Genomic DNA, 25,061 nt, shown 5'->3' with positions numbered 1-25,061 from the left:
CAAGAAAGAGAAATCCTGTGTAATTTTTGAACTATTTTCTTTCATGTAATTTTACATGATGCATGTTGAAAAAGCAAGGCTTATTCCAAATGTGTAATATTCTAACAACATAATGGGAAACAAGCTATTCCCTACATCTGCAATACATTTCAAAATAGCTATTTTCCCAATCTCCTTTCTGTGAGGGAATGTGTGTTACTATAGTTAAAATTTAAAGAGCCGCAGCTAAGTAGTCTGGAAGTTCAATGGTATCACATTCTTCACACTAAACACACCTATAAAACCAGTGGAGAAAAGAAATCCCAACTTCAACTACTGGCAATAGAGTCAATATAAATAAATTATCTCACACTCTCTTTGAAATTGGGTGTCAGCAGGCTATGTTTATGAAAGGGGAAAAAAATCACAGCGTTTAAAAATAGATATGGTCATTAATTATCTCGTTATAACCTGCAGAGGGCACCCAAGTCCCTTGAAGGAAAAAGGAAAAATTTAAGAGGAATAACTAATTTAAAATTTTTCATTATAATAAAATTTATAAACATAAACTATCATTTAAAAGAGGCCATTTAAAGGAAACAGACATGCAAATTTTCACACCCTACTGAAAAAAAATTTAGCGGGTGGTTTTTATTGTGGAGCATTCGTCCAACTGTAAATGCTTCTGCATCACACATTAACATTACACTGATGCCAATTATACAGATCAGCCAGGGCGTTAGAAAAATCAACCAGACCTTGCAGTAACCTGCTTATAAGGCAAGAAACTAGTGATACAGGTACAGCATTGTACCGTTCCAGGCTAAACACAAACACTAATGTTATATCCATAAAACAGCGGGTGGGGAAAGTTAGCGGCTAGCTGAAAAACCTTCAGCTCCTAAGAGTTTTAATCACTTTGTTAAGCGTAATCTCACAAGTTCCTTGGCAACTTTCATTTTAATGAATCGTTTCACAACTATTAACTGTGTCTGGAAGAAAGATATTTGAATATTTCACCTTAAAATAGTCATCATCTTACATTATACTGACATATTTCACAGGGAAACCAACCAAGTCAGACACTAGCGTTGTATACATTTACATAAATTCATATACTTGTATATATATGTTGTGTGTATATATATTCTGTGATGGTGAATTTTGACATATATTCTGTTTTATTGAATAAATATAACTGCATGGAATGTAATGATTAAAAACCCTAGTTTCTTAGCAACAGAGCCATGGGAACCTGCCCTCCATCTTTATAGACCTGCCATAACTTATATTTCTCCTGATCCTCAATTTTGCTGTGGTTTAGAAACTTGCTTTCAAAATATATTTTGAAACTAGTTATTACATTGAAACTAGAGGAAGCTGGCTTAGCACAGACATAAGTTAAAGATATGTACTTCTTTGAGTAATTGTTTCAATTTATAAATTAGATCACAAAAAGTCTGAGCTAAAAAAAAGTATAATAATCCAAATATATCACTTGTATTGCAAAATACTACTAGAATAGTAATTACTAAGGATTAAAATGCCTTGTCTATAACTAAATCATTAATCAAAATCTAATCTTTAAAAACATATTTTATAACAAATCATGATACTTTTCTTTTTTAAAAGGTCTTAAAATATACTACAGGAATAAATCCTCTAATTCAACATGTTACAAGATAAACACTGACATTACTATTCAAACAGTTTTAAACAGCAAATTGAGAAACCTAGCATGAAATAAATTTTTTTTCTCAAAATACTGTGCAAAATTCCATATAATATTTCAAAGTTTAAAATTATGGAAGAGGAGCTACTTAGATAACTGAGAGAAAGGCAGGCAGAAAAAATTTAATTACTCGAGTATTTTGGTAATGCTGTCATTTTCTTTTGAAAAAAAGTATTCTGAAAATGAATGCGATTATTCTTATAATGGAAATCTAAGAAGCTCCTTTGCCTCAAGAAAAGAGTTAACAAAACTTCAAAATCAGAAGTCTCAAGATGGATAACTGTGTACTGCAACACATTTTCCAACTGGATTTCTTTATCACACAGTATGACATTTTCTAATGGTGGTGGTGGTAGGGGGAAAGGTGAGAAGAACCATGCAGCTTTACAAAACAGAGGCATTTTCTTAGCCTAAGTTATAGCCACTGCTTTGATTTTTGGGTTATCTCAGGATGAGTAAGTATACTCTAGTGCATGAAACAAAACTAGAAGCAATACTTAGAATGTAGTCTTTGTTTCTTCTTTCTTCAAAGCCTATGTTTCCTAATATCATTGTTAGGCAAAGCAAAAAGAAATGTTTGTTCTATTACGTAAGAAATAAACTTCATTTGGTATTCAATTGACTTTCTAACTTAGCAGACAGGACTTTACATCTTCAAATACTGAAAATAAATTGCATTCTTGGCCCTTGCTTTAAAAGGTTATAGAGAATAAACGCACACCCTGGTAGTGTTCTAGTGATCTCCCTAATCTCAGTTGCACTTTGTCAGAACGAGGTAACTGGTAGTTAAGTGAAATACCCTAGATCAAAGGGGGATTAATCACCAACTGAATCCTTGCTGAATAAACCTGTCATTCAAGAAAATTATTTCCACTGAACTTAGCAGAGGATTGAAGGTATTTGCATAACAGGGACCAACGTACTTCAGCCAGGTTAAAAGGTTCAGAATTCATCCCATGTTTAGCTTTTTGCCTCCTTTTCCTTTCAGCAGCCTGGTACAATGGTTTCTAATCTGATAATACAGCTAACTATCTAAATGATGTCAGAACAGGAAAGTATTGCAAAGTTTGGATGAGGGATGGATCAATTTCACTTTCAGTAACTCCTAAATCTGATTTGTTGGAATTTAAGATGTAATCCTAAAAAAGTCCCTTAAACCTGAGGACTGTTTATTAACACCCCTTTTTTGACCTTTGTCTTAGGAACAACCATTCTGTTGTGGCAGCAGTCCCTACAGAGGTCCTGGATGATAATTCCACCTACCTAGCTCCCAGGGGTAGTATAGGAGTCTATGAATGTCTATAAAGTATTTTGAAATACGTAACAAAAACCAGAAGAAAAATATTGGCAATTGTTACTAAGTATAAATGTCTGCCTTGAAAGAAATTATACAATGTATAAAACACCATAATTTTAATCCAGTAGAAATATTGAATTGGTGTGAAAAAATTAAACTATTTTATGGGACACACTAATGTTTAACAAAAAATTTTTTTGAACAAATAATTATTATCAGAATTCCTGACAAAACGACTTCAAACTTGACATTTGAATCAATTACTTAAAAAGTTAAAAAAAAAAAATTGCCACCACTGTAAGGGTATTGACTAAGTACTATATTGCTGGCTTTAAAAACTTTTAAAAATATTGTTTAGTAAAAAATGGAGAAAAGAAGTGGTATACCAAAAGATGAACCATCTTTTCTGTAGTTCATTCTAAAAATTTAACACTTTTTTTTAACCTTTCGAGTTTATTGAAGAATAATTACCTATGTGATAGACATCAGATTTCATAATCATATTTTGGCACTAAAAAGGAATTTAGCAATTTTGCATCTAGAGTAGGTCTACTTCACTGGTAGTAGTTGCTCACATTCACTGCAAACGCAAAGCATCTTTCAAGTTAAAAAATGCAAAGAATAGTTATCAAAGAAAATGAATAAAATCCATAGTGAGATAATTTTTTAGAAAATGATTGAAGTTTTAACCCAAGAAAGGACTCTTAGAGTGTCTTATAGCTTAGAATAAGAACATGTCAATCACGATTAAGCTTCTGGAATCGGAATCCCTTTGAAATGCAGCTGTTTCTTCTTTAATTGTGGCAGCGGACTCTGAAGAAAAGAAAGGTCCAGCCTTAAGGATGAGTAAGGAATACAAAATAGCTCAGGATTAGCTGTGGAGTTCAAAGGTCGCTAATTACACTAAGGAGTTCCCAGACACAGAGAAAACATTAAACAGGTCACCTACCAAACGGGAAACAGACTTTGTCTTCAGAAATTATCCTGAAGTGACAGGTTTCTAGACAAAATCAAAAGCATCACAGTGTGCCCAGCTGATCTCAATGGGATGAAAACCTAAGTTGGTTTATTTCTGTAGCACTATGTTAGAATGGAATGGCAACAGATGGCATCAGGTTCCCCAACACCTCACCACTTTTCCAGGACACCCTAGATTTTCCTCCAGTTTCTAGAAATGTCAAATTGAAGATTCATTGATTTTTCTAACTGCTTATGAAGTTTTGCCTATGGGATTATTATGTTAACTCTTTGCTTACCCACTAGATAAATGCCTCTTGCTCACCTTAGTATATTTGGTAAACATACAATCAAGATTCCAAATGACTCCATTATCATTAACTTATTAACATAAGTGAATTGTTAAGCTTTATTTGAGTTTAAGAGAGATCAAATAACTTACAGGGAATGGTATCTTCTTTCAAAAGGAAAGTTTTTACTGCTGATTACCTATGATTAAGCTAGAATAACAAGTTAAAGTCTTGGTCAGGCAGTTAATCTCTCTGTTACTTGGGATGATTCTGAACAGAGAACCTTATGCCATGATAATGCTTTGCAGAAAATGAATTTATAATGATTGGGACCGACCTTAATTAAAAAATCATATTTCAAATCCTAAATTTATATGCACTATCCCTTTAAACTATCATGCTCTCTTTTGAGGAGTTAGCAGCTTTTCTAAGCCTTCCCTTAGAAGACTCATTAAAAAACAGAACCAAAGATATAATTAAAATGAATATTAATCTTTAATGCATATATTTTTCTCATCTGTAAAAAGAACCTTGACATGAATAAAGTTTCAAGGTTCTTGAGATTTCATCTTTTCTTGCATGGTCACTTAAAGTTCAACTTGACAATGAACTGCTCTGAAAACAGAATATGACACACACTTGCAGAAGCAGGTAGAGAATAATGATGATGACTAGACGGTTTCTGAAGAAATCAAGAGAATGGTAAGAAAGTGAGAGTGACAGCTTTAAGGGGATATATACTACATGTGACTAAAATAAGCTTAGATGATACTCTCTACCTACAGAGTGCCTTTTGAATTTTTACCTGAATTCATTAATTTTAACTTAATAAAACACAGAAAGAGGAATATACCTAAATTATCTTTAAAAAATTTGGCTGCAGACATTAAACGATTACAAAACACTATGATCATCTTCTGAAGGTATCCCACACATCTTAATATGGCTATTGACATCCTAAGCAAAATGTCAACATGGCAGATTAACAAGCTTACTTAAAAAGTAACTCTAGAACAGAGATTACACACTTTAAATAGAATTATGCAGATTCTTTATTAGTCAATAGGATAGTTCTGATTAAGAACAGGTTACTATTTAAAAAATTTTCCTTTGTCTCAGTTGGCTGCTTTTGAAGAGGTGGTTGTTTCTAACACAGTCTCTGGTATTCTATAACAACAGCTTATACTAGGAGCTTGGTATTTAGATATGGAAGAGAAAATAGTTTTTATCTTGCACAGAACTAAAAGAGAGGCTGACCCTTTCATCAAGGCTCAGTATAGAAAAGGAGCTGTAATTGATTGATTGGCAATGTTTGCCAAGGAAACATTAGGAAACAAGTGTGGCAGGGTGACCCAGAACTAGTCTAAAATGAGCCCAAGAGAATACCTACTTTTAACATTCTGAATTATACTGGCATAAAATCAAAGGGTAACGAAGTTGGAGACATTAGCTTTCAAAACATCCCTTCAAACTCTATCAGACTACAAACACTAAATAAGAGTAGTTTTACAACTGAATCATTCAATGGTTTTTCACTCATAGGTTATATGCATCCACATTAAAAATATAAGATTATGATTTTCTTTAAACTGTTATTATATAATCCAATTTAAACATGAGAATATTACAGTAATAATGATCCATATGTTACTGGAGCAGGGGCTTTAGAATTCCAGATGTAATAATCAGAAGAAATTAGTTTCCGGTCTAAAGAAAAGAAAAAGAAATTAATGATAAGACTATTTTATCTAAGCAAAAATTCAATGAAAGCAAAGTTATGGTTTTTAGAAATTGTGAAATGCAGTTATCCAAGGGAATACTTGGAATTATTCATTTTAATTTGACATTATCGAGGCTTTAACTTTTATCATTTTACAAATATGGACTCATTAAATATCTGAATAATCCATCTTTAACCTTACATGAAATATCTCTCATTTATGCCACATCTGCCAATTTTATCCTCACGTTTTCTTTAAAATCTTTTTCTTATGGACTATTATTCTAACTGCAAAAACATTAAAAATTTTTCATTGGTTTCTCTTCAATAACCTAATCACCCTGGCCCTGATGCAGGTCTTGCTATTCTTTATCCAAAATGTGAGAGATATAAAATAACACCCAACTTAGTGGCAACATTCTAAATAGTTTGCTTCACTGGTTTCTTATTATAGTTCTGATCAATTTAAGCCTTTTAAAAAATAGCTTTGAAACTCTACAAAAATGGCAACCTATTTGAACTAAAGTTTTTCGATACGTAGAGTTGAGATAATAATGCTCATTTGCAGTTACACATGTAAATTCTCACACACACACACACACACACACACAAATATCCACACACACATAGATATCCAATTCAGCCTTTTCTATCTTTCTTCTTCATGCCCTTCTGCATATGAAAAGAATATAGACTATATTGTCTTTTTGTTTTCTTCAAAGTTTGAGAACTCAGTAATAATGAGAGGCAAGACAGCATACTGTTAAGTGGACAGGTTCCAGAGCCAGACTGCCTGAGTATTTGACTCCCAGTTCTGCCATTTGCTAGCTATGGGACCCTAATCTCTCAGTTCCATCAGTGACCTCATCTGTAAAATGGAGCTAACACTTGCATAGCGTGCTGTGAGGATTAATGAGGTAATATACATAAAACACTTAGAACTTTGTTTGGCATATGGAAAGCAATAAATATTAGTCACTATTTAAATTAGTATTTATTACTAAACTATTTTAAAACTAAGTTGTATATTTTAAAAATAGATTTTATTGTCAAGATGACAGCAAAATAAAGGTCTTACATAATTGCACAAACTGGTAGTCACATTTTGAAAGTAACAGAGGAAAGAAACAATGGGTCACGATATTAATTTAAAATGAGTTCTTTCATTCAGTATATCTTGTATTAAGAAGCAGGTATATTCCCATCATGTATTATGCTCTCTGGAAATTACTGCAATATGTTTAATTAACTTAAATAAATTAAAATATTTTCCCATAGGCAACCTAAACTATTGGTCTGTTTGCTTTTAGTCTCCCATATACACAACAAAAAATGATGTAACAGAAAACACAGGGTAAGCCTAGGGAAGTAGTGAATACTGATTTATTCTGGTTACATTACACAGACGTTATATTGTCATGCACAAGTAATTGCTTAGAATTCTGTAGTTCTGAGTTCTCTAAGTCTCTTGAAATGTTCAGGTAGAGCCCTTTCCTATTCTTCTTAGAATCCTAATCCTTAGTTTAAGAAATATTTATCGAACTATGATAATAAAACTGTGTGTAAATTAGGATTCTTATCCACATATACAACAGCTTTATTCTCCTTAATGTATGAGGTAAAAAGGTTCTGCTTAAGTTTAGATAATTCTACCTCATTCTAGCTACTTTTTTGTTACATATTTCTATTTTATCTGAATTAAATAATTTTGATTCATTTATAAATTGCTTTTTGTCTCATCATATTTTCCTGTGTTTTGTGTGTGTGCTTGTGTGTATGTGTACACACATAAAGATCCGTACTTTACCAACCATTAAACATACTAAAGACAGGAAGCATCTTTTTTTATTGTCTTCCTATTGATAGAATAGAGAAGGTGCTAGATAATGCTTATTGATTGTAACATTTGCTAAAGATATTTAAAAATTTTAAATAAGAATCATCTCTAGTATCTACTAAATCTATACTATATGCTAAGCATCATACTAAGTCAATATAATCTTATTTAAACCTCATAACAATACAGAGGTAAATTGCACTATTATTTCCATTTTATAGACAAGAAAATTAAAACTTCAAGAAGTTCACTAACTTGCCCAAAGTATACAGTTACTGAAATGGCTGAGCCAGACTTAAGCTTTGTCTGTCCAACATCACAGTCTCTGTGAACCATATCTGAATTAAAAAACCAGAGAAAAACAAATCCGATTTTATACTAAAGTTCACCTCTATCCCAATCTTTGCTCAGTCAGACCACTTTAGAAACAAGAGAAGGCAGAGGGCAGTGTAACATATACAAACTGCTATATGGGGTAGGATCAGCCCAGAATTTTACAAATTGGGATTATTCTCCAATGTCTAAGTTCTGTTACATTCAAATTTTACCATAGGTAATAACTCCAAACACCATTTTAATTTCCTTAAGTTAGTTTGAATCTGCATAACTTACATGCACTTATTTTTGGTTTGCCTGATGCAAAAACTTGAACCGAATGCTGATCTGCGTAACACCCAGTAAGTGTGTAATCCAAGATCCTAAAATGAAGCTAGAAAGCAGAGAGAAATGTACCAAATTAAGGTGATTATTTGGTAAAAAGGATGGTTGCATCTTTTCCCTTGACCCAATTTTAGGGAATTTATTTTACACAGTTCACAAAATAAAAAGCATAAGTATTAAACTTGAATTGTGTATGCGCGTGCGTATGTGCATGCACATGTGTATACAAACACACACACACAAATTTTTTTTTCCCCTTTGCATTAGGGCCATTTCTTTGTAAGGCTGTCATAATGAAGTACTTAACATATAATATGCACTTCACTAACAGCTCTAATAGATATTCCAAGGTATGCTGAGTGAACTGCGGTTCAAAGATGCAAGGAACTGGCATCCCAGCATGTAGGCAGCAGAGCTGGCATTTGAACTCACACGTCACCAACCCCAAAAGGCGGTGCTGTCTCCCCCTATGCTGCTGTCTTGTATACTGTATATTCTCTTCTATCCCTAGGGCTATGTGGTTATGATATATTCTAGATCATGTCTTTTACAGGCAGGAAAGTATACACCTTCTAGCAAAATAAAATGTAATTACAAAAACAGGAACATCAGTTTAGCTTGTGTTTAAGGGAAATGAGCTGCTCTACTTAATTTTCCAGAAGGGTAAAATTTAACTTTTATAGAGCTAAGCTTAGGAATTGCCTTTTCTCTCACCTAGAAAATCTTTCTAAAACATACTCCATAATTCCTGGATTTCACTGACAATGTGGGGCTATCATTACAAATGTCAATTATCATACTGTGCTATAAGAGAGTGAATCATTAGTACCTCCTCTGAAGACATCGTACCAGGGTGCCTCTAAGTTACAATGACATTCACATGGCCTACCAAAAAATCTGTTTCATAGAGCTCCAATTCTCCTTTGCTGTGATTCTCCTCATCTCTGTTGCTAAATGCTCCAGATTTTTGCAGTATGCTGATCCTTTTTATGTATTTTTCTTCTATCTCTATTTCCTGTAAATTTCTCCCATTTCCTAACTTCCTCCATTAATTATCAAACTAACTGATCACATGCATATGATGTGATTTAAAATGTAATGCAATTTTCAGATCTTCTCAGCAATTTTTTTCCTGTTGCAACTCAAATGATCTCTGATAATAAAGGGCTTTTGCTTGCTTTTTGGTATAATTCTGAATGCTAGAAGTTATGACAAGACTGACTTCCACACAACTAAGATATTGTAAAACACACTTAGATCATTCAGTGAACACAAATATGTACTACATGCTTTCAGTGTGAGTGAGCAACTGGTTACTGATGGGAATGAATAGAAAAATTATAATTCCTTTGAAGGATATATAATGTGTAGTAACATTCCATATGTTCTGAAAGGTATCTGAAGTAGGAATTTTTATAATAATCCTTCAAACAAAGCTTCTGGACATAGGTAAAGCCAAGACAGAAGAAATGAATTATCGCCAGAATACTTCTGACTTCACTACTTCACCTAATCGCCTGTATTTCTCGTCTTTGATTTCTTTACTCCATTTTATTTAGGTTTTCTTGCTACCTTTCTAATCACTCTTTCAATTCCCTTATTTGTTCTGAATCTTTCTGTATTATCTTACCTTTTTCTGACCTTATTTATTTCCACTGTCTCAACTATTTCTTCTCTGTGGATAATTCCTAAATCCTTGTATACAGCTGAGCCTTCTCTTAAGAATCAAGCTTTAGATTTTTAGCTATCCACTGAACATTTACAATGGGCTATGTTGCTATTACCAGCAAGAAATACGATGTGAAACCCATTCCTTCCCAATTTTCTCCATATCTATATTTTATTTTAAGTATGTTCATCCATTCAGCAAATATTTATGTGCTAGGTCCTGGACTAGACATTTGGAACAAAACAATGAATGAATGAATTCATGTCTCTACCCTCCTAAAAAGCGTCCAGTTTGGTTTAAGTTCCATATTATTTTCAACAATACCATTTCCTGTGTCTGTATTCAATTAGTGGTCAAGGTTTTACTTTTACCGGCTTTTATGGCAGTCCCTTCACTTTTCTCTCTTCCTTTCCCTTTCTGTTGACATTACATTAACTCAGCATTATTAACTCACTATAATATTAAACTTTCATATGGAATATTAATATGCTATAGAATGGCTTGTTTCTAGATTTTTACTTACCTTCCTTACATCCATTCCAGATTAACATTCATGAGGTATCACTTGTGAAAGACTACCCCCCTACTTAAAAAAATACACCATCAGCCAAAGGAATAAAAGTCAAATTCAAACCCTCTATAATTTGAATCTAAATTATGTATCCAGTCTCATATAGTACTACTATTTTTAGCATTGGTTTCTAAGCATGCCTTGTTTATCTTGACTCTTTTAAGTAATTTCTTTACCTAAATAAATGTTAGTCAACCTTCAAGTCTTCATATTCATGCATATCTAGGCCTCAGAGTTTGGCTTAAACTTCACCTCCACTGTAAAGTTTTCCACGACAACTTCAGCTATATGTAGCACTTTTTTCTAGAAATACCAAAGCTGTTAGCACTGATAAATAGTTGACATGCAACACTGAAAAATTCCTGGAGGGCAAGGACTACATCTTTTATTTTTTTGTATATAAATCTCCATTTTGTTGTTGTTGTTGAGACAGAGTCTTACTCTGTCACCCAGGCCAGAATGCAGTGGTATAATCATGGCTCACTGTAGCCTCACTCCTCAGGCTCAGGTGATTCTCTTATCTGAGCATCCCCAAAATCTGTGACTAAAGGTGTGTACCACCATGCCCAGAGAATTTTTCTATTTTTTTGTAGAGGCAGGGTCTTACGATGTTGGCCAGGCTGGTCTTAAACACCCACCCACCTTGGCCTCCCAAAGTGCTGAGATTACAGAGAGCCACCATGCCTGGCCCAAATCTCAAATTTGATAACCGAGAGCTGGGTAGAATTAGCTTAAGTTAGGGTATTTAGGTTAACTGCCTTTTTTTTTTTAAAAAAAACAAAAAACAAAGAACCCCTTTTTAAAAGAGACCTGGTCTCACTCTGCTGCCCAGGTTGCAGTGCAGTGGCACAATTTAGCTCACTGTAACCCTGAACTCCTGGGCTTCAGCGATCCTCCTGCCTCAGTCTCCCCAATAGCTGGGACTACAGACACGCACCACCATGCCTGGTTCCTTAAAATGTTCAAGTACTAAGGGAAGTAGAATGATTCAATAACAACAAAAATCAAACAAAAAGCCAAAAGAGAACTTAGCCCAGATGAAAAGAACAGAATTCTAAAATAATTGGTGGAAAATATAAAAAAATCAACTAGAAATATGCAATTTAGAAACAAAGGAAGGGGCCCTACTGTAGTGAGCCATATAAATATGTTTACCTTTAAATATGCTGTTTCTCCAACACAAATTGGGTCAAATGGCTGCTTCTCATGGTTCTTAGCTCCAAAAGTTACAGTTCCAGAAAGACTAATTTCCATTGATTTTGGGAACTTCTGGCCTAAAACACAAATATATCAATCAACTATTCTAAATTAAGTAGATTCTACTGTAAATGATAAGAAAAAAATCAATCAATAAAACTTGCTCACCAATAATCCAGATCAATAAGCTTTTCTCTCGAAATACTTCGAGCTGGCCAAAACTAGTTTTGTATTCCAAATGTGTAATTGGACCTCTTTAAAAAGAAAAGGACAAAATAGAGAAAGATCACAGATATAACAGTTTTAAGAGATCTAAGTGAAACTTGGCCACTGTTACTTAATACAGGGACCTCATAAAGCAGATCTGTATTTAAGTTTGCCGAATAGAACAATAGAATAATGAATATTAAATCTTAAAAAACACCAAAACCCGCAGAAATATTTTTGGTGATAATACATATTTCATTATTAATCCTTAAGACAACTATGAAATCATATGAAATGTATTAATATAGTCACACGGGTTGCTATAACATTAAAATATGATTTTACTACACATGTAGATATACTTTGACAAAAAAACTATCCTGCAGAATTAATTTATAAGTAGAACTGATAAGAAAGTAATATTATAATTGGCTAATTCATCAGATGTTGACAGTTTGGTTTGACTTGTATACAGAAAAATTGCTAGAAATTAAGCCAGTAGAAAAATAATCCCTGACGAAGCGACAATGGCTTAAGAGTATGATTTACTAGTAAGTTTAACTAGAAAGATAAAGACATACTTAAAAGTAAGCAGATTATTTTTATGACTATATCATGAAAATCAGCATTCGTTTGAATAAAATAAAATTCTTTAGGCCTTAAAAAGAAGGTAAAAGACAAAGACAATGTATTATGTGGCAGTGGGAATGTATTAAGGAAGGTAGAAATTATGGCAGTATGTATTTTATTCCTACCTGTTGAAAAAAGGTATATGAGCTTCACAGAATTCAAAATTATTTTTCACACTTTCATGAAGTTTTAAATTAATAGTTATTCTTAGTTGTACTTCTTCCTCCTTCATTTGATAAAAACCCAAAATTGGTGGGACAGGGACCTAAAAAGAAACATAAATGTCTATATAATTCTCAGGTTAATGGGTCTAAAACACCAAAAGTAACTGAGAAAATAGTTACTTTTAATGACTTAGAGGTTATTCCAAGTTGTTTTGGTAAGAACAATGATGAATCTATATTCGTTATAAGGATAAGGATTCTTCTATCTCTTTCTGTTTTCAGAGATGAGAAAACTGCTTTACAAAAGTGTCCAATGCATTCTTGTTCCTATGCTTGCTTGTCCAGGCTCCCGTCTCCGTGTTCTCTGACCTGCAGCATAGGGCATGCAGGAGGCATACTATATTGATCACTGCCAACATGCCCACAGCTCCTGTTTCTCCAACTGAATCCCATAAATTCTCCAATCCCCTAGCTCAGCAGTAACTTACTTGGTTGGTCATGAATAATGGACTGAAGGGGAAACAACTTGCAGCCTAGGGTGAGCCAATCATGACTTCCGGTGCATTTGGAATAAGACAGAAAGACTACTTTTACAGTGCAAGCCCTAGAGCTGTAAGGTCATGTGTAAGCAGAGAAAGCCAGCTGAAAGAGAAGACTGATAAGCGGAGATGTGACGGGGTAGACTATGAGTACATAGTGGTATTGATTTTAATTTTCTAGTTCTAGTCCCATTAGAAATGGGTCTGCTTCTTTTCCTATCCTTAAATGGCAATGAAATTACCTGTTGTATTCTCAAAATAAATTTGCTCTACTTAAGCTAGCTTAAGTAGGTTTTTCTGATTTACTCATTCACAACTAGGACAAGAGATAAATGGTATAGTAGAAAAGGGGTTTGGGAGTCTGAAAAATTTGCGTTCAAATCCAGGTAGTGACATTTATTAATTATATGGCCTGGTGCAAGTCATTTCACTTCGAGACTCTCTTCAGCTGTAAAATGGGGATAAAGTCTACTCTAAAGACTATTAACAGTATTAGAGAAAATACATGTAAAGTGCTTAGGACAATGTCTGACACAGAGGCAGTTATTCAATAAACAATAAATAGCTATTAATAATAATATATATCTGTAATTCACATTGCCTGCAACGAGAGGTTATTTTATGTTCATGGTTAAAACCATGACTAAATCGTACCAAAATCTATCCCATGACCATGAACTCCTTTTTAGGGAACATTAAAAAAAAATCAATATATTTTGAAAGCCATTTACAAACAATTACAGACACCAAAGAGGTAGCTTATTCAAAGAAGTGAATCTTCATCTCTTTTTTTTTTTTTTGAGACGGTCTCACTCTGCCGCCCAGGCTAGAGTGCAGTTGTGTAATCTCTGCTTACTGCATCCTCTGCCTCCCAAGTTCAAGCAATTCTCTTGCCTCAGCTGCCTGAGTAGCTGGGATTACAGGCGCATGACATCATGCCCAGCTAATTTTTTTGTATTTTCAATAGAGACAGGGTTTCACCATGTTGGTCAGGCTGGTCTCAAACTCCTAACCTCAAGTGATCCACCTGCCTCAGCTGCACAAACTGCTGGGATTACAGGCATGAGCCACTGCACCTGGCCTGAATCTTCATCTTCATCCATCAATTATTGTCTGACAAATAGAACTTAGAAGTTTTCATAACCAAGAGTATGAATTATTTACTTATCAAGAGTTTTATGAATATAAAGATGAGTAAACTCTCAATCATTCTAAGGTTGTTTACCTGGGAAGTGTAGTAGCATAAGTTGAATGACTCTAAAGGTGGAGTGAATGGAAATTTGTAAGGCCCACTAAATGCAGAGTCATCCATTGCATCAATGCTACTAGAAGTCAGAATTGCAGAGTCAAGGGAAGTTACACAAGGATGAACTAGAATATCTTGAAGTGGAGATCCATTGGTGGGGAGACTCAAGCTGATGGTAACATTTGGCATGATTCCTTCCAAATCACACTGAAATGCAAACAGAAAGATTATCACCAAAATCTCAGAAGCAAATCTGTTTGAGGGTTTTCTAAATTTATCAGTCATTTTCCCCAATTTAACTCACTTTTCTCTAGTTACCGTTTTCTTTGCCTTCTGTGTTATTAATGGTTTTATCATGTTCTCAGACACCCAAGCTGCAGACCAGGAGAGCCCTCATATACTCCTTTGCTTCTCTCTGAAACTCTGTTACAAAGATAATTTAAATCTTCTGACTTCTCTCCATTCCTGTTGAACCACATTGATATAGGCCCTTACAATTTCTGCCATAGCCCTCTAAATATTTCTGGACTTGCTTTCCCTTAGTTAGTCCTCTAATCTTCCATCAATGCCAGAGCTATCTTAACGAAACACAATTTTTATTATATTTTTTCCATGCTCAAATCCTTTCAGTGATTCTATTTCAATTCTGTACTACTTGTAAAGCCTTTCATTGTTTAGCTTTCATCCACCTCCTTTTTATTTCTCTTCAACTTTTATTTTAAGTGCTGGGGACATGTGCAGGTGTGTTACATAGATAAACGTGTGCCATGGTGTTTTGCTGCACAGATCATCCTATCACCTAGGTATTAAACCCAGAATCCATTAGTTATTCTTCCTGATGTTCTCCCTTTCCCAGCCCACAACTGACAGGCCCCAGTGTGGTTGTTCCCCACTTGTGACCATGTGTTCTCATTATTTGGCTCCCACTTATAAGTGACAACATGCAGTGTTTGGTTTTCTGTTCCTGCACTAGTTTGTTGAGGATAATGACTTCCAACTCCATCCATGTCCATGCAAAGGACATGATCTTGTTCCTTTTTATGGCTGCATAGTATTCCATGGTGCATATCTAACACATTTTCTTTATCCAGTCTATCACTGATGGGCACTTATGTTGATTCCATGTCTTTACTATTGTGAATAGTGCTGTAATGAATATACATATGTATGTATCTTTATAACAGAATAATTTATATTCCTTTGAGTATATACCCAGTAATGGAATAACTGGGTCAAATGGTATTTCTGCCTCTATGTATTTAAGGAATCGCCAGTCTTCCACAATGGTTAAACTAATTTACACTCCTACCAATACTGTAAAAGTGTTCCCTTTTCTCTGCAATTTTGCTGGCATCTGTTGTTTTTTAATAATAGCCATTCTGACTGGTGTGGAATGGTATCTCATTGTGGTTTTGATTTGCATGTCTTGAATGATCAGTGATGTTGAGCTTTTTTTCATGTTTGTTGGCTGCATGTATGTCTTCTTTTAAGAAGTGTCTGTTCATGCCTTTTGCCTACTTTTTAATGTTTTTTTTTCATCTACCTCCTTAATCATTTTCTACCGTGCAACTCGCATGGAGTCATATTGGACTCTTGCATTTCTCTAACTATATCATACTGTCTTATACCTCCATATGCAACTTTGCATGTGCTACTCCTTCCACCTGCAATGTTCTTTTCTCCCTGTAAATGCTTTCATTAACTTCAGGTCTTAGTTCATTTGATGCTTTGTGTGAAAAAGCATTCTGTATCACCTCTACAGCCTACCTTTGCTATATAGAGAAGCCCAGGATCTTCCCTATGTAGTGTGGGTTAGTTTGCCAATGAGAGGTGCTTATGAGGGATTCATGAGGGAAAAGAAAAAGGAAGTCATTATTCTGGAAAGGTCTTTAAAGCCAGATAAGATAGCTTCTCACAACTGTCCTTGAGCTCCTACTTCGAGGCCAAAGCGGCCAGATGCTGTGCTTCTGCAGACCTTTCTTTGAATTTCCACTGTGAGGTAGTAACAGAAATTTCTCAGACTTCTTTGTGAACTTTTGCTCCTCCAGTCTCCAGACTAAAGTCTTTAGTGACTGTTTCCAAAAGGCTACAACTAGAGGACCAAAGACTTATTCCCTCATTGTCTCTTGAATAAGCCCTAATTTCTATATTAAACATCTTTACTCCCATAAATCTTATGGTGGCTTTTTCTGGCTCAACCAGACTGACACACTTCACTTGCATTTGTGTAGGCAGTCAGGGTCTTTGTACCTCAACTCTAAATTCACCTCTATTAAAGCCTAAATCAAACTGACCAACTGAGCCCTATAAGAATTATTGATATCTTCTGTTTCACCAGAACTACACAATATTTTAAGAGTTAGTGAACTCTGAAAGCATAACACTTAGCTCCAAATGCACCATCATATATATAGATTGCACCATACATTAACTGTCCTACTATAACTATCGATAGGTATCTGTGTCCATTTTTCTCTTCAAAGTTTAAATTCTCTGAAAGCAAGAATCTTTACATTTTTCTTAGTATCTCTAGTGCCTGACACATTTCTATGCATAGGAAACAATAATAAAAAACATTTGCTTAGTGACCATCTTTTTCTAATTTCTAATATGAAATGTTTCACCTTTTAAAGTTTTATCTACTGTTCAACATGTATGGGAATTCACTATGTATCTGCTATACAATGTAAGTACTTAAAGAGCAGGCAGGCATTATGAAGAGTACTATATATAATAGGTGCCTTTATTTTTTGTTTATTTATTTTTTTGAGACGGAGTTTCACTCATGTTACCCAGGCTGGAGTGCAATGGCGCGATCTCGGCTCACCGCAACCTCCGCCTCCTGGGTTCAGGCAATTCTCCTGCCTCAGCCTCCTGAGTAGCTGGGATTACAGGTATGCACCACCATGCCCAGCTAATTTTTTGTATTTTTGGTAGAGACGGGGTTTCACCATGTTGACCAGGATGGTCTCGATCTCTTGACCTCGTGATCCACCCGCCTCGGCCTCCCAAAGTGCTGGGATTATAGGCTTGAGCCACCGCGCCCGGCCTAGGTGCCTTTTTAAGGTTTGTCAGTGACAATTACAATAATGTCAGTCATATTAAAAATAAATATGCCAAATAATCTTATTTTTTATTTATTTTTTTTTTTAGACAGAGTCTCACTCTGTCACCCAGGCTAGAGTGCAATGGCGCCATCTCAGCTCACTGCAGCCTCTGCTTCCCGGGCTCAGCCTCCCAAGTAGCTGGGATTACAGGCGCATGCTGTCACACCCGGCTTTTTTTTTTTTTTTTTTGAATTTTTAGTAGACATGGGGTTTTACCGTGTTCCCCAGGCTGGTCTCAAACTACTGAGCTCAGGCAATCCAACTGCCTCCGCCTCCCAAAGTGCTAGGATTACGGGAGTAAGCCACTGTGCCAGGCCCTATTTTTCCATTCTCATATGCTGAGCTTATGAGAAAGAAGATTTTGACCCTGATAAATGTGAGCTTAAAACAGACACAAAAACTTTTAGGTAATTTTAACATTAAACAGGAACATAATGGACCCAATTTTTGTGTAAGGACTGTTCTAATTCTCTCCTCTTGAAATCTAGTTTTATTGATAAGATTTATATATAGCCACACAACATTAAATTTGATATATAAAAAGTGTACGTAACTGCAGAGAATAAAGGAAGACAGAAAAATAAAGAAAGGAGAATACTATTAATATAAACTTGTAGAAAGTTTACTTGGAGGATTTATTTTTTTGTGGATTTTATTTTTGATCTTTATTCAACATGGCTAATTACTAATTAATCACTGCTAACTGTATTGTTATTTCCATTTTTTTGAAGTTATTTGACACTACTCTTTTCATAGATGGAGCCTAATTCCATGCCCCTTGAATATGGAGCACTTAGTGACTTATAAACAGAATGTAGTGGAAATGATATTACATAATCTCTCAGGCTAGGTAATAAAAAGAATAACTTCTGCCTGCCTATCTCTCTGTCTCTCTCTCAGATCATCTGGTCTGAGGGAGGCCAATCACCAAGTGTGAGGACACTTAAGCAGCCAGTTGAGAAGTGCATGTGGAAAGCAACTAAGGCCTTCTTCCAATAACTAGGACCAATTTGGTTAGCCATATGAATGAGTCATCTTGCAAGTCAATCTTCCAGCCTCAGTCAGACATTCAGATGACTATGGCCTCAACTGAAAATCTGACTGCAACTTCATGAGTGATGCTACACTGAAAGCATCCAGCTAAACAAATCCCCAAAGAAACTATGAAAATAATAAATGTCTATTTTGGGGATAGTGACACAATTCATTACACAGTCACAGATAACTAATATAATTGGTAAGGAATATAAAAAGGTAACATTATAAAATTCTATATTACTCTGCCATTTAACAACTGCTGCTTAAGATAAAAATAAAAAATGTTATTTAAAACACGACTAGCAAATGTTACTTTTCTCCATATGTTAAACAAAATGATAAAGCAAACACCAGAGAAAAATCTCACCTTGCAAGTTACTGTTCCAACAACTTGCCAGGTATCCGCTACACCCTGTTTATCATATTGCATGGATTTTACTTTCTCGGTGATAGAAATAGAAACTTGTGGTTTTCCTTTGTAAGTTCCAGGTTTCCAAGCTGGCTGTTTCTGTGGCTGAGTCACAGATGCAAAATTGGTATTATCTAACGAATTCTGTAAGTTGGCATCTAATACAGTACCAAATGGACAGGCCTGCAGAAGCAAGTCAGGCAACTGGCTCAATTTTGTATTCAGCTCATTGTCATTTTTTTGACCTGAATAAAGAAAATCCTGTATCCCATAAAGAAGTTCAAAGCCTTGTGAAACTCCACTAACACTAATTAGTGGTGGACGAGGGGACAGAGTTTGTTCAACTAGTGGAACACAAGCATATATCATGTCATTCTTCAGAAAAGCAACAACTGGCCAGAGTTCTTCACCTCCTACCAGGAGTCCATAGATGGATGTTTTATTGATGCGTGAACAGCTATCACGACTCTCCACGAAGTCCTTATCATCATCCAATAATCTAAGTTCAAAGAGCAGTGCTTTAAGAAAGGGACCATCTTCAGGAATGGGCACATAACTTGCTCTGTTGAAGACTCTGGCTCGTTTTTCAACGGTTGGATACCGTCTACATTATGGAAACAGAAACATTATAAATAATTCTTCCAAGTAAAATGAAGATGAAAGAATTTTTAAAAACTCCCAAATATAAGGGAAGCTGAAGTAACAAATAAAATATACAAGAAACAAATATATACACACAACCACAAAAGCCAACAACCAAAAAATTATAATGCTCATTAAGTTACTACTAGAGTAACGGTTTCATACTTGGTATAGAATCTATTATTTAAAATGCTTAATTCAGTTTAGTTATTTAGTTTAAGTAGGGTACATGATTCTAATTCAAAATCCTTGTCTCTCAGCCACTCAGATTCCATCTTGGTCAGCAAGGAGCATATACTTGAACCATTTTAGGCACCTATAAGATTTTTTTTTTCCTTCTGATTCTATCTTAGATAGAGTAGGACTAACAAAGTGGTTCAACTTAACCCTTCACAATTTTGGATTCATTAGTTGAGACAGTACAATTTTGAAAGGAATGTTCTATTCTACTCAACCTACAGTGAATGATAGGTATCCTGTGTCTTCTTGCTAATCCCTACAAAAACATAAAGGATCATTTTAGTAATAATGGTTTATCTCTATGACCCTGGAAAAAACTTTTAGCAATAAAAAAGAATAAAATCAGAATGTTTTTGCATGTTCTGAGTTGAACAGTAATCAGTTACTAATTTATCTTTTCTCTGGTTAGAAACGGAATAGAAGATGCTTTTGCTCATTTACAGAAATCTGTTAAATCATAGTTTCCTAGTTCCAAAACATGTAGTTTGCCTCATTCCTTCTCCCTCCACTCGAAGTCCAAATAATGTCATTTTATCAGCTATTAACTTTTGAGTAAATCACTTAACTTCCCTTAGCCTATTTTCTTGTTTGTAAAATAAAGGGGTAGCAACAAATCAGCAGTTTTTACTAAGAATCAAAAACATACCTGGCTAAAACAGTTTTTTACTAATAAAATATTGATGTTTACTAATATTTTTAAAAAACATAAATAAGAATGTATTCAAAGTTATCCATATGTAGGCTGGGTGCGGTAGCTCACTCCTGTAATCCCAGCACTTCGGGAGGCGCAGGTGGGCAGATTACTTGAGGCCAGGAGTTTGAGAACAGCCTGGCCAACATGGTGAAACCCTGTCTTTACTAAAAATGCAAAAATTAGCTGGGTGTGCTGGCGCACGCCTGAGATTCCAGCTACTTGGAAGCCTGAAGCAGGAGAATCTTGAACCCGGGAGCTGGCAGTGAGCCGAGATCATGCCACTGCATTCCAGACTGGGAGACAGACTGGGGCTCCATCTCAAAACACACAAACACCCCAAAAACAAACAAACAAAAAAACCAACCAAACAAACAAAAAACCCCCAAAGAACAAAGTTATTCATGTGTAGGTAAATCTCACCTACATTCTGATGCATTTTCTTGATTGAGAAACGGGAAGCATTAGTTAGTACACCAGTAATGGCATAGCAAGTAAATGCCATTTTTTTCTCGAAGTCTCTGTATATGAATACTAGAGATCTCTGGATGAAACTCTAGACCAATCTCTCATTACTTAGTTTTCTAGAGGATAACTGAAGTTCTTAAGTATAAAAATTTCACGATTGACTGGGACCTTATACAATGCCCTAATGTGTGTTAAATAAATATTTTGTTGGATGACTCAACCTATCATTTAAAAATCTATTATATGTTTTTTCTAAAACAGAACTCAAAGTTTAAATGTCCCTACAACTATGGGGTATGATACCAACCTAAGCCAGATGTAAGCTGATGCTATTATTATCTGGACAGCAAATCTTTAAACCAGAATCTGAACCAAGTTTTGTTACGGGAAATAAGTACTTAGATAAGGGAAAGATCATTTGCCTTCTAAAATCTTTTTTTTTTTTTTTGAGACAGAGTTTTGCTCTTGTTGCCCAGTCTGGAGTGCAATGGTGCGATCCTGGCTCACCTCAACCTCAGCCTCCTGGGTTTAAGCAATTCTCCTGCCTCAGCCTCCCGAGTAGCTGGGATTACAGACATGTGCCACCATGCCCAGCTAATTTTGTATTTTTAGTAGAGACGGAGTTTCTCCATGTTGGTCAGGCTGGTCTCAAACTTCTGACCTCAGGTGATCCACCCACCTCAGCCTTCCAAAGTGCTGGGATTACAGGCGTGAGCCATGGCACCCAGCCTTAAATCTTAAATACTGGCCACTTCCCTTTGGCATATATGTGGATGATGTGTCAGTGCATATCTATTTAGCCCTAACACCAGCCCCAACAGGTCAGAAAACTGAAAATATAATGAAATTTAACTAACTCATTCAATGATACAGAATTAAATTATTTGAACCAACTTGCTACCTCCATAAACATGTTGAAAAGCCCATCCAAACATATTTGACTTTTTATTCTGAATCATAGCCTCAGCACAGTGGAAAAATATTCTAAAAACTCGGATTTAAGAAACTTTTTTTTTAAGCAGTAAAAAGGTCACCTCTATGAGATATTAAGAAAAGCTACAAAGCAACAGATATGGTATTGGCACAAGACAAAGTAGTAGAACTCAGACCAACATTTATATGAGGGGACATAATTAACATTACCAATAGTGCCACAAATTAATGAAGAAATGACATACTGCTTAAAAGATGATGTCAGAAAAACTGGCCCACAGTACAGAGAGAAACAAAATGGGATTTCTACTTAACACCATATCCAAAGATGGACTACATATAGGCTAAAGACCTAAAGGTAACAGATGAAATTATAAAGTTAAGAGAAGAAGATAATGTAGGAAGATATTTTTGGGAAATACGGACACGGTAAAACTTCAACAAATTCCCAAAAGTCATTAACTATTCTGATTGCACCAAAATTAGTGATTTCTGCTTAACCAAGTGCAACATAAAGTTAATTGACAATGGCAAATTAAAGAAAATATCTGGTTCGGGCCCACCCAGGGACGCCAAAAAACCAAACTAAAACAAAACAAAACAGAAAATATCTGTGCTATCGAAAAATGACATAGGACTAATACCAAGAATACAAAACAAACTCCTATAAATTCACAGGAAAAAACAAGCAACTTTGAAAGAAAAAAAAGGACAAGATGTGTACCGGTAATTCACAGTGGAGGAAACTTAAAGGACTAACAATAATTACTACATACAGAAATGGAAACGCAAATAAGATGTCCTTTACTGGCAAAAATTAAATGTTAGGAAAGAATGGAGATATAGGAACCCCTTCTTGCTCAGGTGGCTGAAAGCATACTGTGGAGCAGATTATTTAGCAGTATTTAATCAAAATCGGCATAGACATGGAAAGGGGATGGGTAAAATGTGAAGGATGTGAACCATGGAGTACAACAGAGCAAGAAGAAACCATGGCTTAGAGCTGCACTGTCCAACATAGTAGAACTAGCCACATGTGGCTATTAAAGTTAAATAAAAATTAATTAACATTACTAAAAGTTAACAATTGAGTTCCTCAGTTATGCTACTACAGTTCAAAAGCTAAACAGTTACTTGTGGCTAGTGGCTACAGTGTTAGCCAGTACAGATTAAGAACATTTCTCTTTTGGATCATCACAGAGCATAGGACATGCTGCTCTAGAGGAACACAAAGTATCATGGATGTTTCTTTAAAATAATACTGAGAATTCTGACAAACTTAACATTAGGAAGTGAAGTATAAAGCACATTTAATGATGTAATCTGTAAAATGCATACAATGAAAAAGGGTAACATTGAACATGTGAGGGGAAGGGGAACAGCAGTTAGAAATAGATAACTAAAGGGAATGTAAGTAAAATGAGAGGTACTATGGATGGAACTGATAAGCCTGATAAAACCATGGACTAAAGAATGTTAATGTCCTGTATTTGAGGTCCAACAAGAAATGATGGGGTTAGGGTTAGCCAGAAATCCTGGGGGAAAACAGTAAACACCAACTCCGATGCCCTCAGGAACAAAATCTTTTTAGGTTGCAATGAAGGACTTTTTCATATCTCCATTGCCAAACAATTTTCATTTGAAATTACAATCATTTTTTTGGCCTCAATGTCAATTCTACTATGCTAACACTTCACTATAAGCTTTCTTCAGGGAAGAACGAATTGTGACAAAAAAAGAACTATCAATGGCCAGAGAATAAAAGGTGAAATAGATTACTCGATTGCCACCAACATTTTATAATTATTGTATAGTTTTCTTAACAGAACTATTTTGATTACACAGGGCAAATTCTAAAAGTGGGACCAGGACAACTTAACACAATCTATGAAATTGTGAATACAATTAATTTTTTTGTGTTTCTATTTTCTTCAAAAATTAGGAACAGTATACTGATGATTTCTACCAAATGACATATATTAACAAGATAAAAATAAAGGTCTGGCAAAACTTATCATAGATTTATCAGTAGAGAAGTTAAAATGTTCGAGAATGATTCTGTCAATGCAAGTTGAAAAATCTGAAACCTGTTCAGTGCTGAGTAAATTTTCTTCCTTTCCTTTAGTCATCTCCGCATCAATCCTAAGCAGATGGAGGTCATTTTAAAACACAATACCAACAGAAAACATATATCGTAATACTTAACAGGTACGAGTCATCAACTCAATTCTCACAACACTGTAAGGTAGGACTATTAAAATCTCCATTTAACAGACGAAACAGAGGTCTGTTAACCGGCAAGACCAAGGTCACGCAGCTATTCGTGGAGGATCTGGGCCACGAGGCATCCCACAACTAAGCTACTTCATCGATCTTCTGATCCATCATCCCCGAGGATTCAGATTTGCATTTACCTGGAGAATCTCACGGTGCCACGAAGTGGAGTTCCCGGTTCGTGGCTTATGAGCCACACTGCCCGCTGAGCCATGGTAAGCCACTAAAGCTTTAGTTCATCTCAGAACTAAGGTGGCCACCAAGGAACAGCGCAGACCGGCTTTCTCAGATGAACTCTTACCAGAAGCCCCGGGGCTGCTCCATAGCCACATACCAGTCGCTCTCAGCAGAGAGGGTAGCTCCTTTAGGTGAGATGACTAACACTTCTAAGTTGCTACAGACCAACATATACCGCAGAAAGTTCTAAGAGCCCCCGCCTAAAACCTCGAAACATTTATCCCATGCAAGTCCGGTACTTTCTTCCTCTAAAGTCCACTTCCGGGATGGTGGCTCGCAAGGATCACAGTTCCTCATAAACCGCAGCGTCGGGTCTCTCTTCCGTTC

At 35.4% G+C, this 25,061-nt stretch overlaps 1 protein-coding gene across 2 annotated transcripts; it reads right to left on the bottom strand.

The window, feature by feature from the left end:
- Positions 1–605: 605 nt before the first annotated feature.
- On the bottom strand, positions 606–25,035 carry AP5M1 (adaptor related protein complex 5 subunit mu 1). 2 transcript variants are annotated; one of them, XM_032251168.1, is made up of 8 exons: positions 24,638–25,035; positions 19,208–19,853; positions 14,675–14,902; positions 12,872–13,011; positions 12,078–12,163; positions 11,868–11,986; positions 8,425–8,521; positions 606–5,962 (listed from the first exon to the last, which is right to left on the bottom strand). In XM_032251168.1, the coding sequence occupies exons 1-8, from the start codon at positions 24,709–24,711 to the stop codon at positions 5,880–5,882; spliced, it is 1,473 nt and encodes a 490-aa protein (XP_032107059.1). In that variant the 5' UTR covers positions 24,712–25,035; the 3' UTR covers positions 606–5,879. The 2 variants fall into 2 exon arrangements, with proteins under 2 accessions (XP_032107059.1, XP_032107060.1); XM_032251169.1 differs by lacking the exons at positions 606–5,962; positions 8,425–8,521 and having other exon boundaries at positions 11,878–12,010.
- Positions 25,036–25,061: the final 26 nt, after the last annotated feature.

Source organism: Sapajus apella, unplaced genomic scaffold (assembly GCF_009761245.1).
Source record: "Sapajus apella isolate SASKATOON/1434 unplaced genomic scaffold, GSC_monkey_1.0 scaffold74, whole genome shotgun sequence".
NCBI lineage: Eukaryota > Metazoa > Chordata > Mammalia > Primates > Cebidae > Sapajus > Sapajus apella.
The sequence above is the reverse complement of the archived record's forward strand: the minus strand, read 5'-3'. Positions and strand labels throughout refer to the sequence as shown.